This window comes from Mus caroli, chromosome 9 (genome assembly GCF_900094665.2).
Source record: "Mus caroli chromosome 9, CAROLI_EIJ_v1.1, whole genome shotgun sequence".
NCBI classification, from domain to species: Eukaryota; Metazoa; Chordata; class Mammalia; order Rodentia; family Muridae; genus Mus; species Mus caroli.
In genome coordinates, this window is record NC_034578.1 from 24,634,476 (window position 1) to 24,654,952 (window position 20,477).

The window sequence follows — 20,477 nt, forward strand, 5'->3', positions numbered from 1 at the left end:
GGTTGTGAGCCACCATGTGGTTGCTGGGATTTGAACTCTGGACCTTCGGAAGAGCAGTCGGGTGCTCTTACCCACTGAGCCATCTCACCAGGGTAAAAGAGATATTTGTATTATAAGCCCATCTCCCAAGGCTCAGGAATCATCACAAAGGAGAAGGTAGAAATATTGCAAGAGTCAAAGGCAGTGAATGACTATAGGTAAACCATTTTCCATGCATAACAGGACCCTTGTACATCTAAACTGAAAATAGCTGAGGTCCCACCACTCACTGAGAAGTTATTGACAATTGATACCTATTAGGACAGGGAGAATATGTTTGCTTCAAGTATATAGCCCCTAAATGGCTATCCATGCTCCAGTAGATGATCCTACACCCATCTACAGAGAACAATAAACTGACTCAGTAGTTTTTTTAAAATAAAAAAGAGTGCATAAGGTTACAAGGAAAAAGTGGTAGTGGAGTAGGAGACAAATTAAAGAGAAGTATGGGGTAGATGTTTGATCAAGACCACATTAAATGCATGTATAAAGTTTTCACAAAACTTAACAACAATGATTAGCAAAATTTGAATTTGGTCTGAAGTTTCCATGGATGACTCAATAGAAACGTTCTGGTTTTGATGGCTGCCTATTGTTTTGTTCATATCATTTTACTTTGTAGGAAATATATATTCAATTACTCACTTTCCTTTATGTGACTGGAAACTATGTAAAGAAGAAAGGAATCTGTGGGTAAAGAGGAACTCTCTCAGGTCCTTGTGTTTTACCTTCAACTTTACCTCTAATTAAATAAGTGGTTATACCTGGATCTTGAGATCTTCAAAGCCACCACTGTACACACACAACAATGTGTTTATTCATACTTTCTCAACAGGGTGCAACAATCTGGTTTTCTGTTAGACACATTCTATAAATGATGACATTTATCAGATCTTTGCCAAGACAAACAAAGTGGGATTAAAATGATGTTCATCCTACAAACATATATCATATTCATAGGCTGACAGCTCTTTTTTAAGCACACACAGAAAATCATTCTCAGTTTTTTCTTCTCTTCTGTGTTTCTTTATAGTTCCTCCCCAGATAATGAACATCTCGTCAGACATTACTGTGAATGAAGGAAGCAGTGTGACCCTGTTATGTCTTGCAATTGGCAGACCAGAACCAACGGTGACATGGAGGCACCTGTCAGTCAAGGGTAAGGTATTTACTATGCAAAGTTTTAAGAGTGTACTTTAAAAGCCGGCTTGGTTCTCATGCTAAAAGGAGATCAGTAACCAGAAAATAACATTGTATGTGAATGCATCAATACATCATCTCAGGACCAATCTGTTTTATGTATCTGCTGCTAAGTGCCACATTCCAGGAAAGGAATTTGCAGAAGAAAATTACCTAAATTATCTGCTCAGCTTCTTTTTCATGACTTGGGAAGCCTTTGTTTTCAAACTGAAAGGAAGAGTGTGTGAGTAGCTTTGGTTGTGGGATAGTAACTTGTGTGGAGATGGATGTGCCCTTTCTTATGGTGGTGGTGATGTTGACAGCATGCCCTGGGGAACTTTGACATTACTGTATGTGTACTAAAGAAAACCACACCTGCTTGTATTTTCAGAACAGCTTTAGAGAACTGTATCTGTTGGATCTGATCAGAGAGTTCACCTTGATGGGGGAAAGGACAGTGGAGTGGGGGATTGCACTCTGCATGACCTTGGTATTAACACATCAGTTACTACCATCTCTCACTAAGTATGAAGGAAATCTAAAGGACATGGGTCCTTATCTCCTTGGAAATAAAACTTGGTCCAACTTGAACTTTCAAAGATGGGCACAGAGCCATCTGATCTATTACACTGTTGCCAGAAACTGTGATTGATTCTTGAGATTATACAGGAATCAAGTGCTCCCTCAGGCATTAGAAAACCCAAACGTGAAACCAGTGACTAGGAAAATACACATATGCCTGTGTGTAATGTAAAACTAATGTACATCTAAAAGAAAGCAAGGGAGTTAATCTCAGTAACCTTGAGAAAGGCAGAGATCTCCAAAATACAAAATTCCCTCCCTGAGAAGGAAAGAAAATAATAGCAGACTTGCTTGAGCTTCCCAGGGCTGCCCTAGCCAAGTGCAAAAAATAGAAAATTTCATGAAATAAATGGAAATGTATTCCTTCCTATTGCTGGAGGCTGTGTGTCAAAGGTCAAACCATGGCCAGGTTGATTTCCTTCCTTAGCTGTGATGGACGATCTTGTCCATTCTCCTTCCCTCCCTCACCCCTTATTTCTATCAGCCATGGTATGGCTTGGTTTGTAAATGTGTCTCTTAGGTCTCTGCCTTCATCCTCAGTAGCATTCTCCTTATGTGTGACTTATGCAAACTTCCCCTTTTTATAAGGAGATTAGCCAAATCCTATAGGGATCAGAGCAATTACCTCTTCTTGTTTGTTTATTTGTTAGTTTTACTTGATTGCCTTTATAAAGACCCAATTTCCATCAAAACTTCAATTTGATTAAGACTACATGAAATCAATTTAAAAATTATAAATCACCTTTTAAAGTCTTTGAAAAAATTGTACTGATTTCTGACAAAGTAATGGCACCAACTGTATATGAGAATTTCTAATGCACAGTCAGCCCAAAACAGATGTATGAATAGCAAATAAAGTACATGAAGAACTTCATAGTAATAACAATCAGACCAAAATGAGGTACCACTGTGGTAGAGATACCACTATGGTAAAGCATGAGATACCACTATGGTAGAGCCATGAGATACCACTATGGTAGAGCATAAGATACCACTGTCGTAGAACATGAGATACAACTATGGTAGAGCCACCAGAAATACCAAAGCTCAATTGACTGAGAATATCATGTGTTGGTGAGAAAGTCATCCCCAGAAGTCAAAATAAGCCAAGATGAATATAACTTTGCACTAAAAGTAAGAACTGAGTATGAATTAGATTCTAACAAAATTTGAAGTATCTAGACATATAAGAAGACTACAGATATTGAAACCTAAAATTTTCATATTAGAACATCAACAAAAGCATGAAAACATACTCACAGTTGGCATTGCGGAGCTCAGCTTTAATGTAAGTGCAACCAGAGTGCATGTCCCTAAAAGCCAGAGCCCCAGGTGACTTTTGTCTAAAGCTGAAGAGAATATATGCTTTACGTGATCTACAAGAATATATCTAACCAGGACGCCAATTTTTATGCATTTTATAAAGTTGGATGTATTTATAAATGCTTTAAATCCCAGAATATACTTATTTGATCCCAACTATATAGTTCTCTAAGCCTGGAAACACTGTAAAAAGCACTTTGACTTTGTGAGTGTTTTGAAGCAATTCTTTCTCACGGTATGCTGAAAAGGGTTCCTTCCCCCTTTTGAAAGAGAGAGAGAGAGAGAGAGAGAGATTCATTCATTTCCCAACCTTTTATAGAGTGTAATAGTTGCAATTCAGTGTCAGAAAGAAAAAAAAAACCATCAAATTCTAAATTTAAATGTTGCCTGTGCTCTTTTAGTCTCCAGGACTGCACTCCACTGTGAGCAAGGCTTTGTCTTCAGGCCTTTGGTTCACCAGCTTTCATGGCTACCATTGTCTTTATGTATCTGCTTGCAATGCCATTTAAACTGTTCAACTCAAGACATTGTCTCTGAAGTTTTCAAAGATCTGGAGAGTTTGCAAGCTTGAAATTTGCATCTGATGCATGGACTCATTGTCTTCTCTGTTTAAAACCTGGCGAGCGCTACTTGAAGCCTGGGAGTTATCCTAAAGCTTCAGAGAAACATCCAGTACCTGGGAGCACCAAACAGCACATTGAGGGAAGAACAAAATGTTGCTTATTTGAGAATGGAAGAATAAAAACTAAAGGTTACAATCCCATTTCTTTTGACATTCCAATGGTGTTACACATGAGAATTAAATCCACTGAACAGTTCTGTTCCCCAAAGACTGATGCAGTTCCTGAAACATATGGCTTAAATTATGGGCTTAGATAATTGGAATAAATAAACAAACGATTTAGGAAAAATATGTCAATGAACAGATGATTATGGTCTAAGAATATTCATGCTTAGGTTTTAACATGCAAGTGTAAGCGAGGGTGTATAGATAGAACATGGATGTGCCTAGTATGTCCAATGTTCTGAGTTTGAAGCCCAAAGTCATAAAATGGGAGTCTGAGTACATGCTGCAAATACTTAGAAATCATAAAAACAAGTAAAAATAAGTGTACATCCGGTAACACATGGGCGACTAATAACGGTAAGCATGATATGTCCAAAAATATAAGGAATGTCTAAAATTATATAAAAAAAAGACATAGTGAAGAAAAGTTATAAAAACCAAAACCAACCAACCAAAACAACAAACAAAAAACCCATAAAGCTTAAAGTAAAGGAATGGGATTGTATAGTGAAAGGATAGTTGAACAATGGATGGTAAATGTTTCTTTAAAATGGTATGGAAGTGGGGCGGGATGAGAAAGCCTTGAATAGTGTCATCTGGCCCCCTTGGTGCAAATATCCTGCATATTGCTACATTCCTGGGAATTCCTCTGTAGTCACTCTGCAATTCCCCGTCATTTCCTCATGAGAAGCAACAAGTATACCTAAGTCTACATTCCAAAAGTAGCTGAGAGTGTTGAGGAACCCACCAGGTGCCTGGTATGACTCTAAAGTAGCTTAGCTTCTCTAATTTCTACACTGAGTGAAGAGAAGAAGCCCTCAGAACCTGTTTCCTCTCCAGCTTTAAAATTATGCTAGGATCCCCAGCAACAGCATTCCAGAAGACAGGATACCTACAGCACTTCCCGGGAAGCTGGGCTCTTTACAGGATCATGTGTTGTGACCACTCCAGGAAAAGCTTTCTGTAGATGTACATTTGGGTTTTCAGAGTGGACATATAAACCACCAAGCATATGACTGCATATCTTTAGATATAAAAAGTTATTTATTTATTTATTTATTTATTTATTTATTTATTTATTTGGTTTTATGAGACAGGGTGTCTCTGTATAGCCCTGGCTGTCCTGGAACTCACTCTGTAGACCAGGCTGGCCTGGAACTCAGAAATCTGCCTGTCTCTGCCTCCCAAGTGCTAGGATTAAAGGCGTGTGCCACCACGCCCGGCATAAGGAGTTATTCTTAATGATCTAAGGAGATAATAGCTTACTAATAAAAATATATTCTTATGGATGTGATAAAGGATGTGACAATTGCCCAATGGCCTTTGCAAGTGTAGATTCGCTGAATGGTGACCTGCAGTGCAGGGCTAAAAAAATGATTCATGGGTTTCGGCCTCAAAGATTTGACTTCTGCAGAACAGGGAAAGCATGTATGGAAACAGGCGAGCAAAGTGGATGAGCAAGGGGCCAGTGTGTTTGCAGCATGCTGTGAATGAGTGGGGTTTCAGGAATTATTTTCTGATTCCTTCGTGCAAAGAGGAGAAGAGTCATTCGGAGCAGCAGAAGCAGGGGGATTGCTCTCCTGTGTGCAAGGGTGATGTGAATACTAAGATCCAGGGATGGGAGCAGAGGCAGTATAGATAGACTTGCTGTTCTACAGAGAGCTGTGTTTCTTTCCCTCTTGTGATACCATAGCAATCCACTCTGATGCCTCACACCTGGCCCAATGTCTAATGACATACTTGGGAAGGCCAGATGTTTGGCGAACATAATAAAGTCTTCTCTTCTGTCTCCCTCCACTGAGATTTTAAGATGACAGCCATTCACCTGTGAGTGAGTCGCTCACACAATCTACTCATACAGGGTAATACCTCAGGGAGCCGGTGGATGAATTATTTTTGCAGAATTTTCTAGGTAACTGAAGCTGACTCCTTTATGCATTGACTTGAGTCATTTTAATTGAAGCCCTTTTTAAAAATGCAGGGCGTTCTCTTCTGTTTCTTCAGTCTAGTGGATACCAGTTAGCCTCATGTTGATAGTTTAACAACAGCGCTAAACATTTCAGTTGTTTGTACCTGAGCACTCAGGAAGTAGGATAACTAGGAATATACCCTTTAAATAGTTTAAATCCTTCTGTTGGGTGTCCACTGTTTCTCTGCTTCTCTTTTTTAAAGCCCCAAACACACTATTAATTGACAATCCTCCCTGAATTCAGTGTGCCTACTTTCTAGCGGTCACCTTTCTTCTGATTGTTTGCTTCTAATTTGTCACAATGAAAAATCTATGTGACCCAATGGATTGATCCTGAGTAAAATCTACTCAGCTTGGCTCTCCTGGAGGAAATGCAGTATCCTGGTGGTCATCAGAAACAAGTAGAATATGGTATTGTTGTAACACATGGCATTGCTAGGTACATGGTTTCTGTGGTGGTGGTGGAGCTAGTGCTAGCAAAACCAACATCCGTGGTTCTCACTTGATTGGTGATTTTATCTTTTGTTTTCTCTATTTAATACTGAGCTTGGGAGTATACAGACTTACACCTGTTTCACCCATAGGCTTTATTTGCTCCTTTATAATCCGTGGGGAGAAAGTCTTAAACAACTTACCAGTTCCTTACCGCCCCAAATGTGGGGTGGCCATATTTGTAGGTATGATTCCTTTGCAGGTGGTGTATTATCTCACTGGATGAATGTGGACTTCAGTGGTTTGCATTTGAGTTTGATAGTTTGGCTCCTAATAAGGAGAATTATCCCTTTACCCACCCCATACCCTTAGCCTCATTTCTTGCACTATAAGATGGGACAGTATATTTCAAACTCATCAGATAATCCTTGGGGTGAAATTTTTAAAAAAATGAATGGCGAGTATCTGTTGTGTTTTATAAAAAGATGAGAGAAGAGCTAGGTATATGTTTGGTGGAGACACAGTATGATGTGGGGAAAGGGGCTACCTCTGTGGTCTCAAGCCGAGGCATCCCTTCCCCCTGAGGTACCAGCCACACAATGGTATAGTGGTATAGTATAGAATAGAGTTTATTCAGGGCATGGGGAGAAGAAGGCAGAGAGAGAGAGAGAGAGAGAGAGAGAGAGAGAGAGAGAGAGAGAGTTAGTTTAGAGGAGTAGAGGCTGGCCATGAGCCACATGGGGAGAGGGAGAGAGGGAAATGGAGGAGAGAAGGGGAAAAGGGTAAGGGAGCAGGGGAAAGAGAAGGGAGCAAGAGAGAGAAGAGGGGGGCAAGCAGCTCCTTTTATACTGAGTCAGGCACACCTGGCTCTTGCCAGGTAACTGTGGGGGCAGAATCTAGACAAAATGCCAACAGTATCCATCACTGTGGACCATGGATTGTTACTATGGAATGTGTTTGTGTGTGTGTGTGTGTGTGTGTGTGTGTGTGTGTGTGTGTGATATTTTCATGTTGGGAGTTCACTGTGTAACTAGGATTATGGAATTCCTTTCTAGGTTTCTTAGTCTTGTTAACAAAAGAGTTTAAAACTCTTTTCAGATTCAGAACAAAGCTCCAGGATCATTTTATTAATTTGAAAAAACAATGACAGAGCAGGCAACTTGTAAACCATGGCTGCTAGAAAGAGGGAGATGAATAAGAGGAAGAAAGACAGCTGCACCTTTTGAGTTAAAATCCATGGGAGAAGGCAGGCTCAGCAATAGATATCAGCAAGCAGTTGTGTTCCAAAGGGGAGGAGAAGGGGCTTCAGGGAAATAGTGAGCAAGCCTGGAATGTAAGGAAAAGCATGCTTTGTCCTTTGGCCAGTATCGGAAAAAGAAAGGGGAAAAATCAAAATTATCCTTTTTGAGCCTGTACTCAGAAAAGTGGGAAGGCTTATTAGTAGTACTGCTGGGCAGAAGGTCTGTAAGCAGCGACATCAGGAGAGGGTTTGGGGGACACATGCAATGTCTCAACAAGGAATAATTACTCCTCCCACCGCCCTAACATGTTGTTAGGTAAATCACCTTTACAGATGTAAAGACAGATGTACAAATGGTACAGATGATTGACAAGGCTCAGCTATATTAACTCTTGAGGGAGTAGATAATACATTGCAATGTTCTAATCTTTAGGGCAAACCATAATGTCATGTCTCCACCCAGGGGAGAATTAGAACTCAGGTTAAATTCTTTGGACCAGAAGAAAGTATTTTTACCTTACTGGGCTTCAACAAAGCAATTTTAAATCTTAAAGATAGGCAAAGCAGATATTTCACATTTGGGTATTTCCAAGAAAACAGAAGGCAGAGTCCAAAGGCAACCAGGTCCAAAGGCAACCAGGGTGGAGGGGGGTCCAATGACCTCCAAGATTGCTCATTCCTATCTATCAATATAACTGTGCTCAGTACCAGTCTTATATTTAATTTATTTAATGTTCCATCAGTCCTGAGAGAAAAGTACTATGATTTAATTTTATTTCCCAATCCCTTTATTCTTGAGTCATTAAGCAAGACAATGTTTTTGTTCTCTACCTGCAAACTGAAAATTTATTCAGATGCTTTATTATAATAGACAAATTTGGAAACAAGCCAAATTTCTTTCAGTGGGTGTGTATCTAAACTATGGTATGGTATATTCACACCATGGAATACAGCACAGCAAAATGAAGATGAAGAAGAGGAAGAGGTGGAGGAGGATGAAGAAGAAGAAGAAGAGAGAGAGAGAGAGAGAGAGAGAGAGAGAGAGGAAGGAAGAGAGAGAGAGAGAGAGAGAGAGAGAGAGAGAGAAAGAAAGAAAGAAAGAAAGAAAGAAAGAAAGAAAGAAAGAAAGAAAGAAAGAAAAAAAGAAAGAAAGAAAAAAGAAAGAAAGCAAGCTCCTATTCACTTGACAATTTAGAAAGAATGAATGAATGAACTCTAGGCACTATGTTTAGTAGAGAAGGTAATACACTTTCATAAAATTCTTAAAAAGTATACCAACAGACTACAGATCAGTGACTTAAAGGGATAGGGGCAGATGAAGAAAAGGCCAATGGTTCAGCACTGCCTTGGTGTAGATCATGTCACATCTTGATTGCTGTGGTCAAACACATGTAAATAAGCATGCAAAACATAAAAGCCCATGGAAGTTTCCCAGCATCATTACAGTATACACATATATCCATGTAGATTTAATTAATATTCATACTCAATTAACATAATAGACCATAATTGAGAAAAGTTAGTGGTAAGTGTATGTAACTTGCTTACTATTCTTACAACTTCTTGTAAATCAATATTTATTTCAAAATAAAATTACAAAAAGTAGTAAGTAAAATGAACCTTTAGCTTTCCGTTAATAATCTATCAGCAAGCAGTTGTGTTCATTATAAATACTTATAGAGAGATCTGTAGTTTATACTTCCACAGGTGTCATCTCACATGAGATTGTCACCATTCTCCAAATAAGTCAGAGAAGGAATGCTCTGACAGTTTCACGGGTATGGAAACAAAGGAAAAGGTCAAAAAGCTGTCAGGTGATTCCCAGCTGGCTAAGCTGGGCATCTACAAAAGGGTCCGAGTTTCTGAGCTTTGAATCTGGACCTCTTTGTGCTGCATAAAAAATGGTTCCCGTGGCTTCGAACTGGAATGGTGCACTTTAAATCAACTTCTGCTTGTTATCAGGGGCACCCAAGGGTACCCACTAACTTTGAGTATCATCTGTACTCTCATCTTTTTCTTCCTTCCTCCACATCCCTTTCCAATGCCTGACTAAGTTTCTAGCTCCACATCATGTTGTTCTAACAAAAGCACAGTCTCCTAATGAAAGGCACAGCCATGCAGTTGTCTGTTGGTGATTTCTGTTACTCCTCTGCTTCAATTAAAATAACCCCCTTGAGAACTACCAGCCTTGTTTCTCTTCTAAGCCACCCCATGTCCAAGTTCCAGCCACTGATAGGAATCGCCTATTAGCTGACCTACTGCATCATACGTCCTTACTACTGCTCCTTTGTCTTTCTGCAAGGCAGCCAGGATCTTTGTTTCTAATCTGGAGTCATGTTTAGAGCCTAATTAATCCCTGGAGTGTGAGAAAGAGGTGTCTGAGATGAGAAATCAAGGTTATACATATCTTGCTCAGTGGAACAGTTATGGGCAAACAAGCTGTTCCTCTCACATTTTTGCAAAGCAAATTTATGTTCACTAACTTTGGTTCTTGTTGTAAATGAGAAGTGTATGAAGGTCTAGCAATGCGCTTTTCACCATATGGGTGCCCATATGTTCCCCCCCTTTGCTTGCGTACATTTCGCTTTGGCATGCACATATGCCTGTATTTTTGCAACTTAACAATATTAAAACTAATCCCATTTATGCTCCTTTTGGGTGAGTTGATTGAGTCATAAATTCCTGAGAATCTCCTCCATGGGAGGCTGAAGATCTGATGCCTGAGAAGGGGGAGGGCACAGTAAGCTATTCTGGCAGACAGATGCAGTCTTCCTATGCCACTACTTACCTGATGTCCCTGACCCAGTTTTCATAGTTCAACACTAACCCTAATGGCTGGGAAGCATGAGCAGATAACTCCTTAGTGATAACCCATATTCTGCCTCTCTAGTGAGGAGGAATCTTCACTAAAGAACAGATGGTAGTTTCCCAGGCTTCCCTTTCTAAAGTCCCCAGTGAAGTGACTCCTCTTGGAGCAAGCAATCTTGATGGCTCGAGGTGTTGCACTGGATATGTAGTCAGTATTTTTATTTATATTTCCCACTCTGAGCTGAGAAACTATGCGTGTCAGAAAGATAGCAGCTAGAAATTCAGCTTGTACTGAAATGATGTTTAGCATCTTCATCGGGCTCTTTAGAGGATAAATATAAAAATGGATGTTAACATGTACCATACCAAGTAAAAACCTCAACTAATTCCCTGTAAAATTGGAATTGGCAATGCTGCTGCTGTTTGTTGTCATGCTTTCTCCATCTTTTATTTCTTATTTATTCATTAACTCACTCATTTGCTTCATTCACAATAACTGCTTTCCCTCACCCACAGCAAATGGGGTATAAGGTAGAAGTGAGCCCCGACTGAATTAAAAAGCTGACCTTCTAGGGAAGAGATAATCAGAGATCAAATAATTCAGCACGTACAATGCCAGTGTGTGGCAAATGTCGTGAATGGAACACAGGAAGACCTGACCCAGTGCAGAGCAAGTTTTCCCCAAGAAGGTAATGTTCAAGTGACCTTTGGGGATCAATAAAAGTCCATTAGGAAAGAGACGGTGATAGGAACACTTGTTAGCTCCCTGGGTAGACACCTTCCAGACAAGAAACACCATGTTCAAGTTGGAAGAGGGAGCTGGATCTGCAAGAAACAACCCTCGATGTTAGACCACATTGGAGAGAGAACACATCGCACAGAGGACTTAAGTGTTTTGCTCAGTATTTTGAAAACACGATAAAAATACCAATAAACTTCAGGAAAGCTTGGAAATAAGGTGATCCTGTATCTAGATTTATCTAGAAACATCTCACTTTTCATCTACTCATTCTCTGATGGCAACTGACTATACCTCTGCCTCCATTCCCCCACCTATAAACCAGAAAGAATTAGTAATAAGACTTTTCCTTAATGGAGGAAAGGAGAATAGAATTTGATAGTATCTATTCCAAATACTTTAAGATTGTAATATAAGAATAGAAATTAACATGTATCATAGTAAGTGTAAAATTGGAAAGGCACCCAGTGCCGCCTGCTGTCTGTTGTAAAGCCTTCTCTATGCTATTGAAATCAGTTGGACACTGATAAAATTGAGACCAGCTTTACAAGTCCTGTAGATCTAATTGGCCTCAGCAGTGGGTCCACAGTGACTCTTGCTGCTGAACTGAAATTGTGGGCTTCAATAGAAAATAATAAGCAGCCTGGCTCCACACCAACACACTGCAGCCACCCCTGGAGATAATGTGTTTTAATTTATACACTGAGCCCCTTCACTTGGCCAGATGTTGAGAGAATCTCAGTACTATTCCTTTCCTTCTTCCTTCTAGCTTGAGCATCCTTGAGAATCTTTGAGAAGACCCCTGGCTCTAAATCTGACCACTGGCTTTCTGTGCTATTTCTTTTTCATAGCCATTTGTATTTCTTCCTTTAAACCTCTCCCTCCCTAGGGTAACGTTTCTATGAATCACACATTCTTGGTTAAGGTGTTTTAAACTGGGTTTCCACTATTTACAACAAAATTAACTATAATTAAATTTTCTCTGCAATGTGTCAGTGTGTAGCTGAGGCAAGGAAAACATAGTTCTTTTTCTAAACATAAAAGGATAGTGGAAGATGGAAACAAGTAAGCCTCATCTCCCACTGGAGATGTGGTTAAGACCACTTTATGAAAGAGGCAGAGTAGATGTATGCTGAAGGCATTGATTGACATTTTAAGATCAGCGTCTCTATCGTGGTTTAGGAAGGCTTCATTAGAAGTTCCAGGTAGCTTGCTAAGAGGCCTGTGTCTAACTTACTAACTCAAGTAGATTTGAACAGACAGACAGACACCCACACACAAACACAAATACACACACAGGCTCTGACACTGAGTTATGGGATATTCAACAGGCATCCTTACCAGCTCAATATAGCATGTTTTATTAGCATGCTTCACATGAGCAGGGCATCAATGACATAGCACTTAGAGGCTTAAGCACTAAGAGAGTTTGTCCTCTTCCATTCTCTCAGTGTTCTGGGCAAACCTCATAAAGTGCAATAATATGTCTTGATTAACTGAGTTACTGATAAACTGATATTTCCTAGTGGTGATAGATCCTCCTTTGACTAGATGATTCCTTTCTTCCTTCCCTGTGCCTTAGCCACTAGAGATCCAGTAGAGTCCACGAGCTGGTACGTGTGCGATGTTCTTAGCACCAAATGAAAGCATAACACCTTGTATTTCAAACGTGGTCAAAGAATTCCTATTGATTTACTGTGTGCATATGGTCTAATATTTACCTTATATTATTCCAGGGACAAAGGAATGGGAGGCACAATGGTGATCTTCCTAGGCCAGTCTCCACATCCAAAGACGGTTGGGATGTCAAGGCTTCTGATGTGCAGAGGAAAGACTGTGCGACAGCCTTAGTTTCAGTTCTAGTGCTGTGAGGAGATACATGACCAAAGCAACTCTTATAAAATAAAACATTTCATTGGAGGGTGGCATACAGTTTCAGATGTTCTGTCCATTATCATCATAGCAGGGAGCAGGGCAGCACACAGACAGGCACTGGAACAGTAGCTGAGAACTACATTCTGACCTGTAGGCAAAAAGAGAGTGAGACTGGGCCTGATACTATCTTCAACAAGCCGACACAGCCTACTCTTTCTAATCTGACCAAAGGGTTCCAGTCCTTGGTGACTGAGCATTCAACTATATAAGCTTACAGGGGCCATTCTTATCCAAACCACCATGGGAGTGGGGAGCATTTCATGGTTTATTTACAAGGTTGTAGAAATGGTATTCTCTCTAAAACGAGTTCTTTCCATCCTTTCCAATCACCATTCCTGGTTCTGCCTGTCCCTAAAACTTCTGTGCTAAATAGCAAATGCTCATCTCATGGGGATGTTATTTATTGCACCTTCGTCTGACACTAAAGCTTGCTCTGGTCTAGCCTTCTAGACCTCAATGTTCTATGGTCTAGAAGGTGTTGTTCTACTCCTGACCCATCAGGTCTTTCAGGGAAGCTTATTAATTTTTCAAAGAGGAAGCACAAGAATTGAATGACTTGATTTGATGTGTTTAGTTCAATATTGGTAAATTGTGTGAGTGATCTTTGTATCCCATAGACTAGATACGTCTCTGTGACACCAGCATTTTGACCTCCCATATTCCTCCAGGCTCCATTTCTCCCTGTCTCCCCGCACCCTCTCCCCCTCATAGCACCTGCTATCCTGGGCTTCCCACAGTGCTAACTGTTTGTTCCCACATTGCTGGAGCTTAAGAAATGACTCTAGAAATGGCAGCAGTGGGGGAAGTTCCTTCCTTCACAGTTTAAAAGCAGTGAGCATGGTTAATTAGCTGCCTCTCTTAGTATGAGATCCAGAGAGGGAAAGGGAAGAAGGAAGGTACTGTTTGGAGCATTTTAATTGGGGTAGCCTCTCCAATCTTAGGAATGTTCCAACCTGGGAGAGTCATCCTCCACTGGAGGTAAATGGGATCAGGGTAAACTGATCTCATTAAACAAAACTGGTTGATTGTCACTTTGAATGTGGGCTTCACAGCCAGAGGCTCTGATTGACTCACATTAACAAGAACTGGGAACTAGGGTTGAGGGAAGAGGTGAGTGAGCCCTTTCTCTCATATAACATGCAGGCATCCAGAACTCTTCCCAACAATTCCCCTGCAAGTCTCTGGGGTAGCCTGAGAAGGAGACACCTGGGACACCCCAGTAGTCAGAGCAGGCAGCCAGGGAAGTCTTCTCTGTCTTTTCTTTGTCTAGCTACCACCTCTTCCTTTTATTTTTTTTCTCCCATTTTTTTTTTATTCCAGAATAACTTATTGTTGAGAGTAACCCCCTGGGAGTGCCAGAAATAGTTTGGTTTTAATGATACTCTGGATGATTTTTGCTTCCTAAGAGAAACTCTAGGTAAAGTAATGGATGTAGCCGAAGCCAGCAGTACCAGTACTGTCCTCCACCTCTCTCTCTCTCTCTCTCCCTCCCTTCCTCCCTCCCTCCCCCTTCTCTCTCTCTCTCCTCCCCTCTCTCTCTCTCTCTCTCTCTCTCTCTCTCTCTCACACACACACACACACACACACACACACACACACACTTTGCTCAGCTCACCTCTGCCCGGCACAGCATAGCAATCATAAGTCCTCTCGTCCCAGTGCTCCACTGTGCTCTCCTTGCTCCACTGAGCCTGGGCTTATTTGTCCCTACACAATTGGAGCCGGATGCAGTAATTACATCTTCGGTGAAAGGGTTTCTCTCCCTTACCAGCAGTAGGTATATTGCTAGTGCTGCTAATGAGGAATGAGTCTTTCCTGCAGAGCATTGCGGGGCCACAAGAAGTTCTGGAACTTCACACAGCAAGACATCTGGAGTTTTATCCTGGATCGCAGTGCACCTCAACTGCTACCTCAATCTTTCTTCTAGCTCACCTTCCTCTTTTTCTTTGCACTATGGACCAAGCTCAGCCTCGCTTCCACTGTCTTTTACAGATTTCCTTCCTATTCAGGCATTTGACCACAGTTAGAGCATAGGCCATGTGCCCAAATCTGAATTGTAATTTCAAGGTGTTTGATTCTGCATATTATGTAAAGTTCCTGTAGACACAGCATCTAGCTGAAGCTTTATCCCCAGTACGTGGAAGGACCCACAAGACACCTACTCCTTCAAGCCCCATCTAATATCACTTCATCCATCATTGCTGTGATCATAGGTACTTTCAAAACATTTTTTCTTTTTTGTGGTCTTTGTGACCCCGCCCCCATATAATGGCTAATATACATGTCACTCTAATTAGGCAAAGGGACATCATCATTGTCATCACCATACTTTAAAGGTATCAGTGTGCCACTTTTGACTTCACCTCACCTCATGTTCACAAAGGTGTTCTTTCAAATGATAGGAGACAAATAATCAAAGCAAAGGTAGAAACTGACTGATATTCACATCATAGAAGAGGAGATGAAGGTCTAGACTGGTCCAACTGCATGTAGATGGAAAAAAACATCTTTCAGGTATGTATGTATGTATGTATGTATGTATGTATGTATTCATTCATTCATTCAAGAAACTAATTAGTGAGTGCCAGGTACTGACAAGAACTTGGAAGCAGTAGGGCAGGCCTATAATTCCAACAGCCAAGAGAACATTGTCTTAAAAAATAAAGTTAGCTATCATATACTGAACTTGAAACTGGAGAAAGAAGAACCAAAATAATTATTTATGGCCACTAGAAGGTGACAATATCAGCAAGGTATTGATAATACACATGTTCACAGGACAATGGTCAGTGGACCAAAAATATATTAAGAGTAATTTTGGACCTCAGAAATACCTCTGCTAACTTATATTTTGAAATGTGAGAAAACCAGGGTTGGTTCTTTGGATAGTGACTCCTAAAAACAGATTCCAAATTTGTCAAAAGAAAGAGAAGAGGTGAAGAAGAGCAGGGATGTTCAAGGCAGTGGATAGAGGTAATTATATGAAAGATGTAAAAAAAAAAAAAAAAGAGAGAGAGAGAGAGAAATAGTATGTTGTAATTGGTAACATAAAAAAATAGTTCAGTATCCTGGAGGCACAAAGTGTGAAGCTGTTGTAAGTAGATGCCATTGAGATTTCTTGTCGAAACCCAATTATCACACAGCATTATTAGGAAACAGATTTGATCTCACCCACCAAGCAACCTATACCGAGTTTTTACCCACATCTTCAAAGTGATCCCCAAGTAATAAATATTTTAAATATCTGAATATTAGCATCAGATACAGGACTGGGATTGTTGAATGAGGCTCTCTGCCAGTCTTTGCCTGGTCTCTTTGCAATCTACTTTTTTTTTTTTAAATCTTTTTTTTTAATTAGATATTTTCTTCATTTACATTTCAAATCCTATCCCCTTTTCTAGTTTCCTCTGAAAGTCCCCTATACCCTTCCCTCACCCTGCTTCCTAACCCACCCACTCCCTCTTCCTGGCCCTGGCATTCCCCTGTACTGTGGCATATAATCTTCACAAGACCAAGGGCCTCTCCCCCCAATGATGGCCAACTCTATAATCTACTTTTAAAAAATCTTTTCCTTAAACATTTCATGACAATGCTGCCTGGACCTCCATTTTCTCATACTCTGTGCTCTTCAGCCTCAGGAGAAAATGTTCTTCAGATTTCAAATAAAAATCAGTTTGTGGTCTCTTAACTTGGTCATTCTACAGTTCTACCCATTACTAGGCTTAGTATTAAGCCTAAAAACCAGGAATAGATTCTTAGGTATACATTGTCAAATATTAGCATGTATGTCCCTGTGGTAGTTGTATAAAATAAGAGTTAAGAAGCAGATGTACATCTTAGCTTTGTGGTACACAGTCATGATCCCAGCACTCAAGTAGCTGGATAGGAAGATCAAGAGTTCAAGACCAGCTTGGGCTACATATATAGTAAGACCTTATCTCAAAAACTAAAAGGCGGAACTATTTGAAGAGTGAGTTACAAACTGATTCACGTAAATGTGGGATTCATAATGACAAATGCATGGCTCTATGTAGTCACTAACCCAAGCTAATACAGCACATTTCCTTGATTCAAAGACTGCCTTGTTTATCCTTCTCAAAGATTCTCCTACTCTACCTGAGTAAATGCCATGACTGTCTATTGTGTATAAGCTTTATGTAACTATGATGTACATACACATTTTTAAAAGATGTAAACATTTGTATAACCCTAAAATTTATATATTATTTCTGAATTATTTTATTCACCCTTAGCATTTCTTTCTTGTTGTTTGTGAGATCTCTTTATTGTGGACAAATGGAATGATTTATAAATATATCAGTATATGCTTACTTGGGAGCCATTAAATACATATTTGCCTACTTCTACTCTTTTGACTATTGTGTCAAAAGCTGCTATAAAGATGTAAATGCATTTTGTGAACATGAATTTACACCTTTCTTGAGTAAGTTTTTGGGATTCAAATTGAATGGCCAAATTATACAAGAAACTCTCAGATTATTTTTCTAAATGGCTTATGTTCTTACACATTGTATAAGCACTGAGTCCTTCTGCACACCTGTCTACCACAATGCTATTCTCTTTTCCAAATGCCTTGTTTTCTCGTAAGCATGTGGTGGTGTGTGTGGGGGGGGGGGGGATTTCACATTGCACTTCTCTGAGAGTTATTGATAACTGCACTGTTCCCTGTGCTGATTGGCCATCTATAAATCTCCTTTTTTATGATCCAGTCGTTAGCCCCTTCCCAGTTTGCCCTCCCACAGTTCTTTTTCCTATTTTTCCTCCCTCCATCACCAAGAGAATGTCCCCATGCCCCACAACCCATCCCTTTACCCGCACCCCTGCCAGGTTTTCCCACTCCCTGGGGCCTCAAGTCTCTCCAGGGTTAGAAACTTCTTCTCTCTGAGACCAGGCTAGAAAGTCCTCTGCTTTTTATGTGTCAGGGGCCTTAGAACAGCTAGTGTATGCTGCTTGGTTGGTGGCTCAGAATCTGAGAGATCTCCGGGGCTCAGGTTAGGTGATATCTTCTTGTTTGTTGAAGTGTTTTGACTCTTCTTAATCATGTTATCTTCTAACTGGTGAATTGTGATAGTTATATATTCTGGATACATGTTCTATTGGATATGTGCATGTAGATAGATAGGTAGGTAGGTAGATAGATAGATAGATAGATAGATAGATAGATAGATAGAATAGGATTTTCAGCTCAGCCTGTCTTGTTTTCTCATTTTTGTTGATATCTTTCAGAGAATTGAAGGTTTTTAAAAAAGATTTATTTATTTACTATATGCAAGTACACTGTAGTTGTCTTCAGACACACCAGAAGAGGGTATCAGATCTCATTATGGATGGTTGTGAGCCACCTTGTGGTTGCTGGGATTTGAACTTCAGACCTTTGGAAGAGCAGCCAGTGCTCTTAGCCGCTGAGCCACCTCACCAGCCCCTGAGAATTAAGTTTTTAAATGTAGTAGAATCTGATTCACCAACATTTAATAATATTGTGCACTTTTCAATAACATTATATTGGATGAAAGTATTCAACGAAATACTATTTTTTTTCCTCTGAAATGTTTAGAATTTCAGTTTAAGTGTAAGGTTTAGATGAATTAATATACACACATAGTATGAAGTAAAGGTTTGAAATAATTTTTTCTATAGAACAAAAGTCAGTCTAATATCATCTGTCCGGGGCAATCTGTTCTTTTATAGATTGATGACCTTCAATCCTTTTCCTAAAAAATCAACTGACCATCGATTTTGGTTTCCTGCTGATGCTCTATGATTTCTCCCATTAATGTCTTGCCACGTCAATACCATACTGTTTTGACAACTGTAACTTGATAGTGTTCTAAAAATCAGATACTCTAGATTGACAACTCTGAAGTTTTGAAAATGGTACTCTTTGTGGTATATAACTGAAGAATCAGTTTGACAATATTTACCAAGCATCTAAAAATCTAAATTGTGAATACATTTTCATTGTAGACAAGTTTGAAAAAATTTGATGGCTTAACAATATTGAATGTCTCAATCTTTGAAATGGATTCTACCATTGACCTAACCTTATTCAATTATTCTCAGTAGAATTCAAAATGTAGTTATAAGTAATTTGTGTTTTCAGACATTATGGACTATGCTGCTTGGATTTCAATCTTAATTGATTATAGAAAGAATGTAGAAATACAATTGACCTTTATGTGTTGAGCTTGCCTCTTATGACACTGCTAAATTTCTTGGTCTTAATAAGTTTTGAAGATTAATTAAGACAATAAACACAATTCATTTTGTTGTCTATAATAAATATGGCTTCAATTATTTCTTAATGATAAGTTGATTCTTTTCTTTTCCAAATTGTGCATGGTTACTTTGTCTGTCAGCATATAGTAAATAGATCTGGCTATACTGATATTGTCTAATTTCTAATAGAGGAAAGAACTTCCCATATTCTCAACTAAGGACAATAGTGTTTGTAGGGTTTTCCTTACAACTGAGAAAGATTTCATTTACTTTTAGTTGATTGTATGTGTGTGTGTCTGTTTGTGTGTGTGCATCTGTTTGTGTGTGTGTCTGTGTATGAACTGATGTTGCATATCAAATATTTTGTTGTATATCTATTCATATGATCATATTATGTATTATAAGAAATAATTTCTTTAATATTAAACTCTTAACTTGGTCATCTTACACTAACACTTCTCAAATTATTTTATAAAAAATAAACTAAAAAAGTTTTTTTTAAAAAATAAAGGCAGCATTATCATGGCACTAAAATCAAACAAAGACCCCCAAACAGCCAAATATACTATAGGCTAATTATATCTATGATGAACTTGCATATAAAGACCTTCAGTAAAATAATTACAAACCAATAATAATTTGAGAAATGTTAGTGTGAGATGTCTTTTGAGAGTCAGATAGAATTCTACAGTGAATCCAAATGATCATGGTATCAAAAGAAATCTACATTTAGAAAATCAGTATAAGCCCTATCAAAATTCCAATGTAATTCTTCTCAGAAATTGAAAAATCATGAAACCAAGACTTATGTACTGTGGGAGTTTGAATGGGAATGACATAAAAAAATAAAAAATGACATAAAAAAATAAAAGGAAGAAAATAGAAAAAAATATACCTTGTCAGGGACAGCCTATTCAATAAAGCATTTGCCTTGAAAACATGAGTACTTGAAGCTCAATCTTATAAACCTTTGTAAAGAAAAAAAGAAAAGAAGGAAAGAAGGAAGGAAGGAAGGAAGGAAGGAAGAGAGAGACAGAAGAGAGAGAGAGAGAGAGGAAGGAAGGAAGGAAGGAAGGAAGGAAGGAAGGAAGGAAGGAAGGAAGGAAGGAAGAGAGACAGAAGAAAGAAAAAGAGAGAGAGAAAGAAAAGAAGGAAGGAAGGAAGGAAGGAAGGAAGGAAGAAAGAAAGAAAGAAAGAAAGAAAGAAA

General features: G+C 39.3%; 1 protein-coding gene and 1 long non-coding RNA gene across 6 annotated transcripts in view; one reads left to right on the forward strand and one right to left on the reverse strand.

Moving 5' to 3' along the window:
- The window catches only part of Opcml (opioid binding protein/cell adhesion molecule like), a 1,139,977-nt gene that overhangs the window by 1,032,328 nt on the left and 87,172 nt on the right, over positions 1–20,477 (forward strand). For all 5 annotated transcript variants that reach the window (XM_029482074.1, XM_029482075.1, XM_021172107.2 and 2 more), the window contains one exon: positions 1,073–1,198. In XM_029482074.1, the coding sequence (XP_029337934.1) occupies positions 1,073–1,198 (126 nt within the window). The remainder of the gene's footprint in view (positions 1–1,072; positions 1,199–20,477) is intronic.
- The window catches only part of LOC110301585, a 159,961-nt gene that overhangs the window by 18,856 nt on the left and 120,628 nt on the right, over positions 1–20,477 (reverse strand). Inside the window, exon 2 of the long non-coding RNA XR_002378726.1 lies at positions 12,820–13,121. This is a non-coding gene — a long non-coding RNA (uncharacterized LOC110301585). The remainder of the gene's footprint in view (positions 1–12,819; positions 13,122–20,477) is intronic.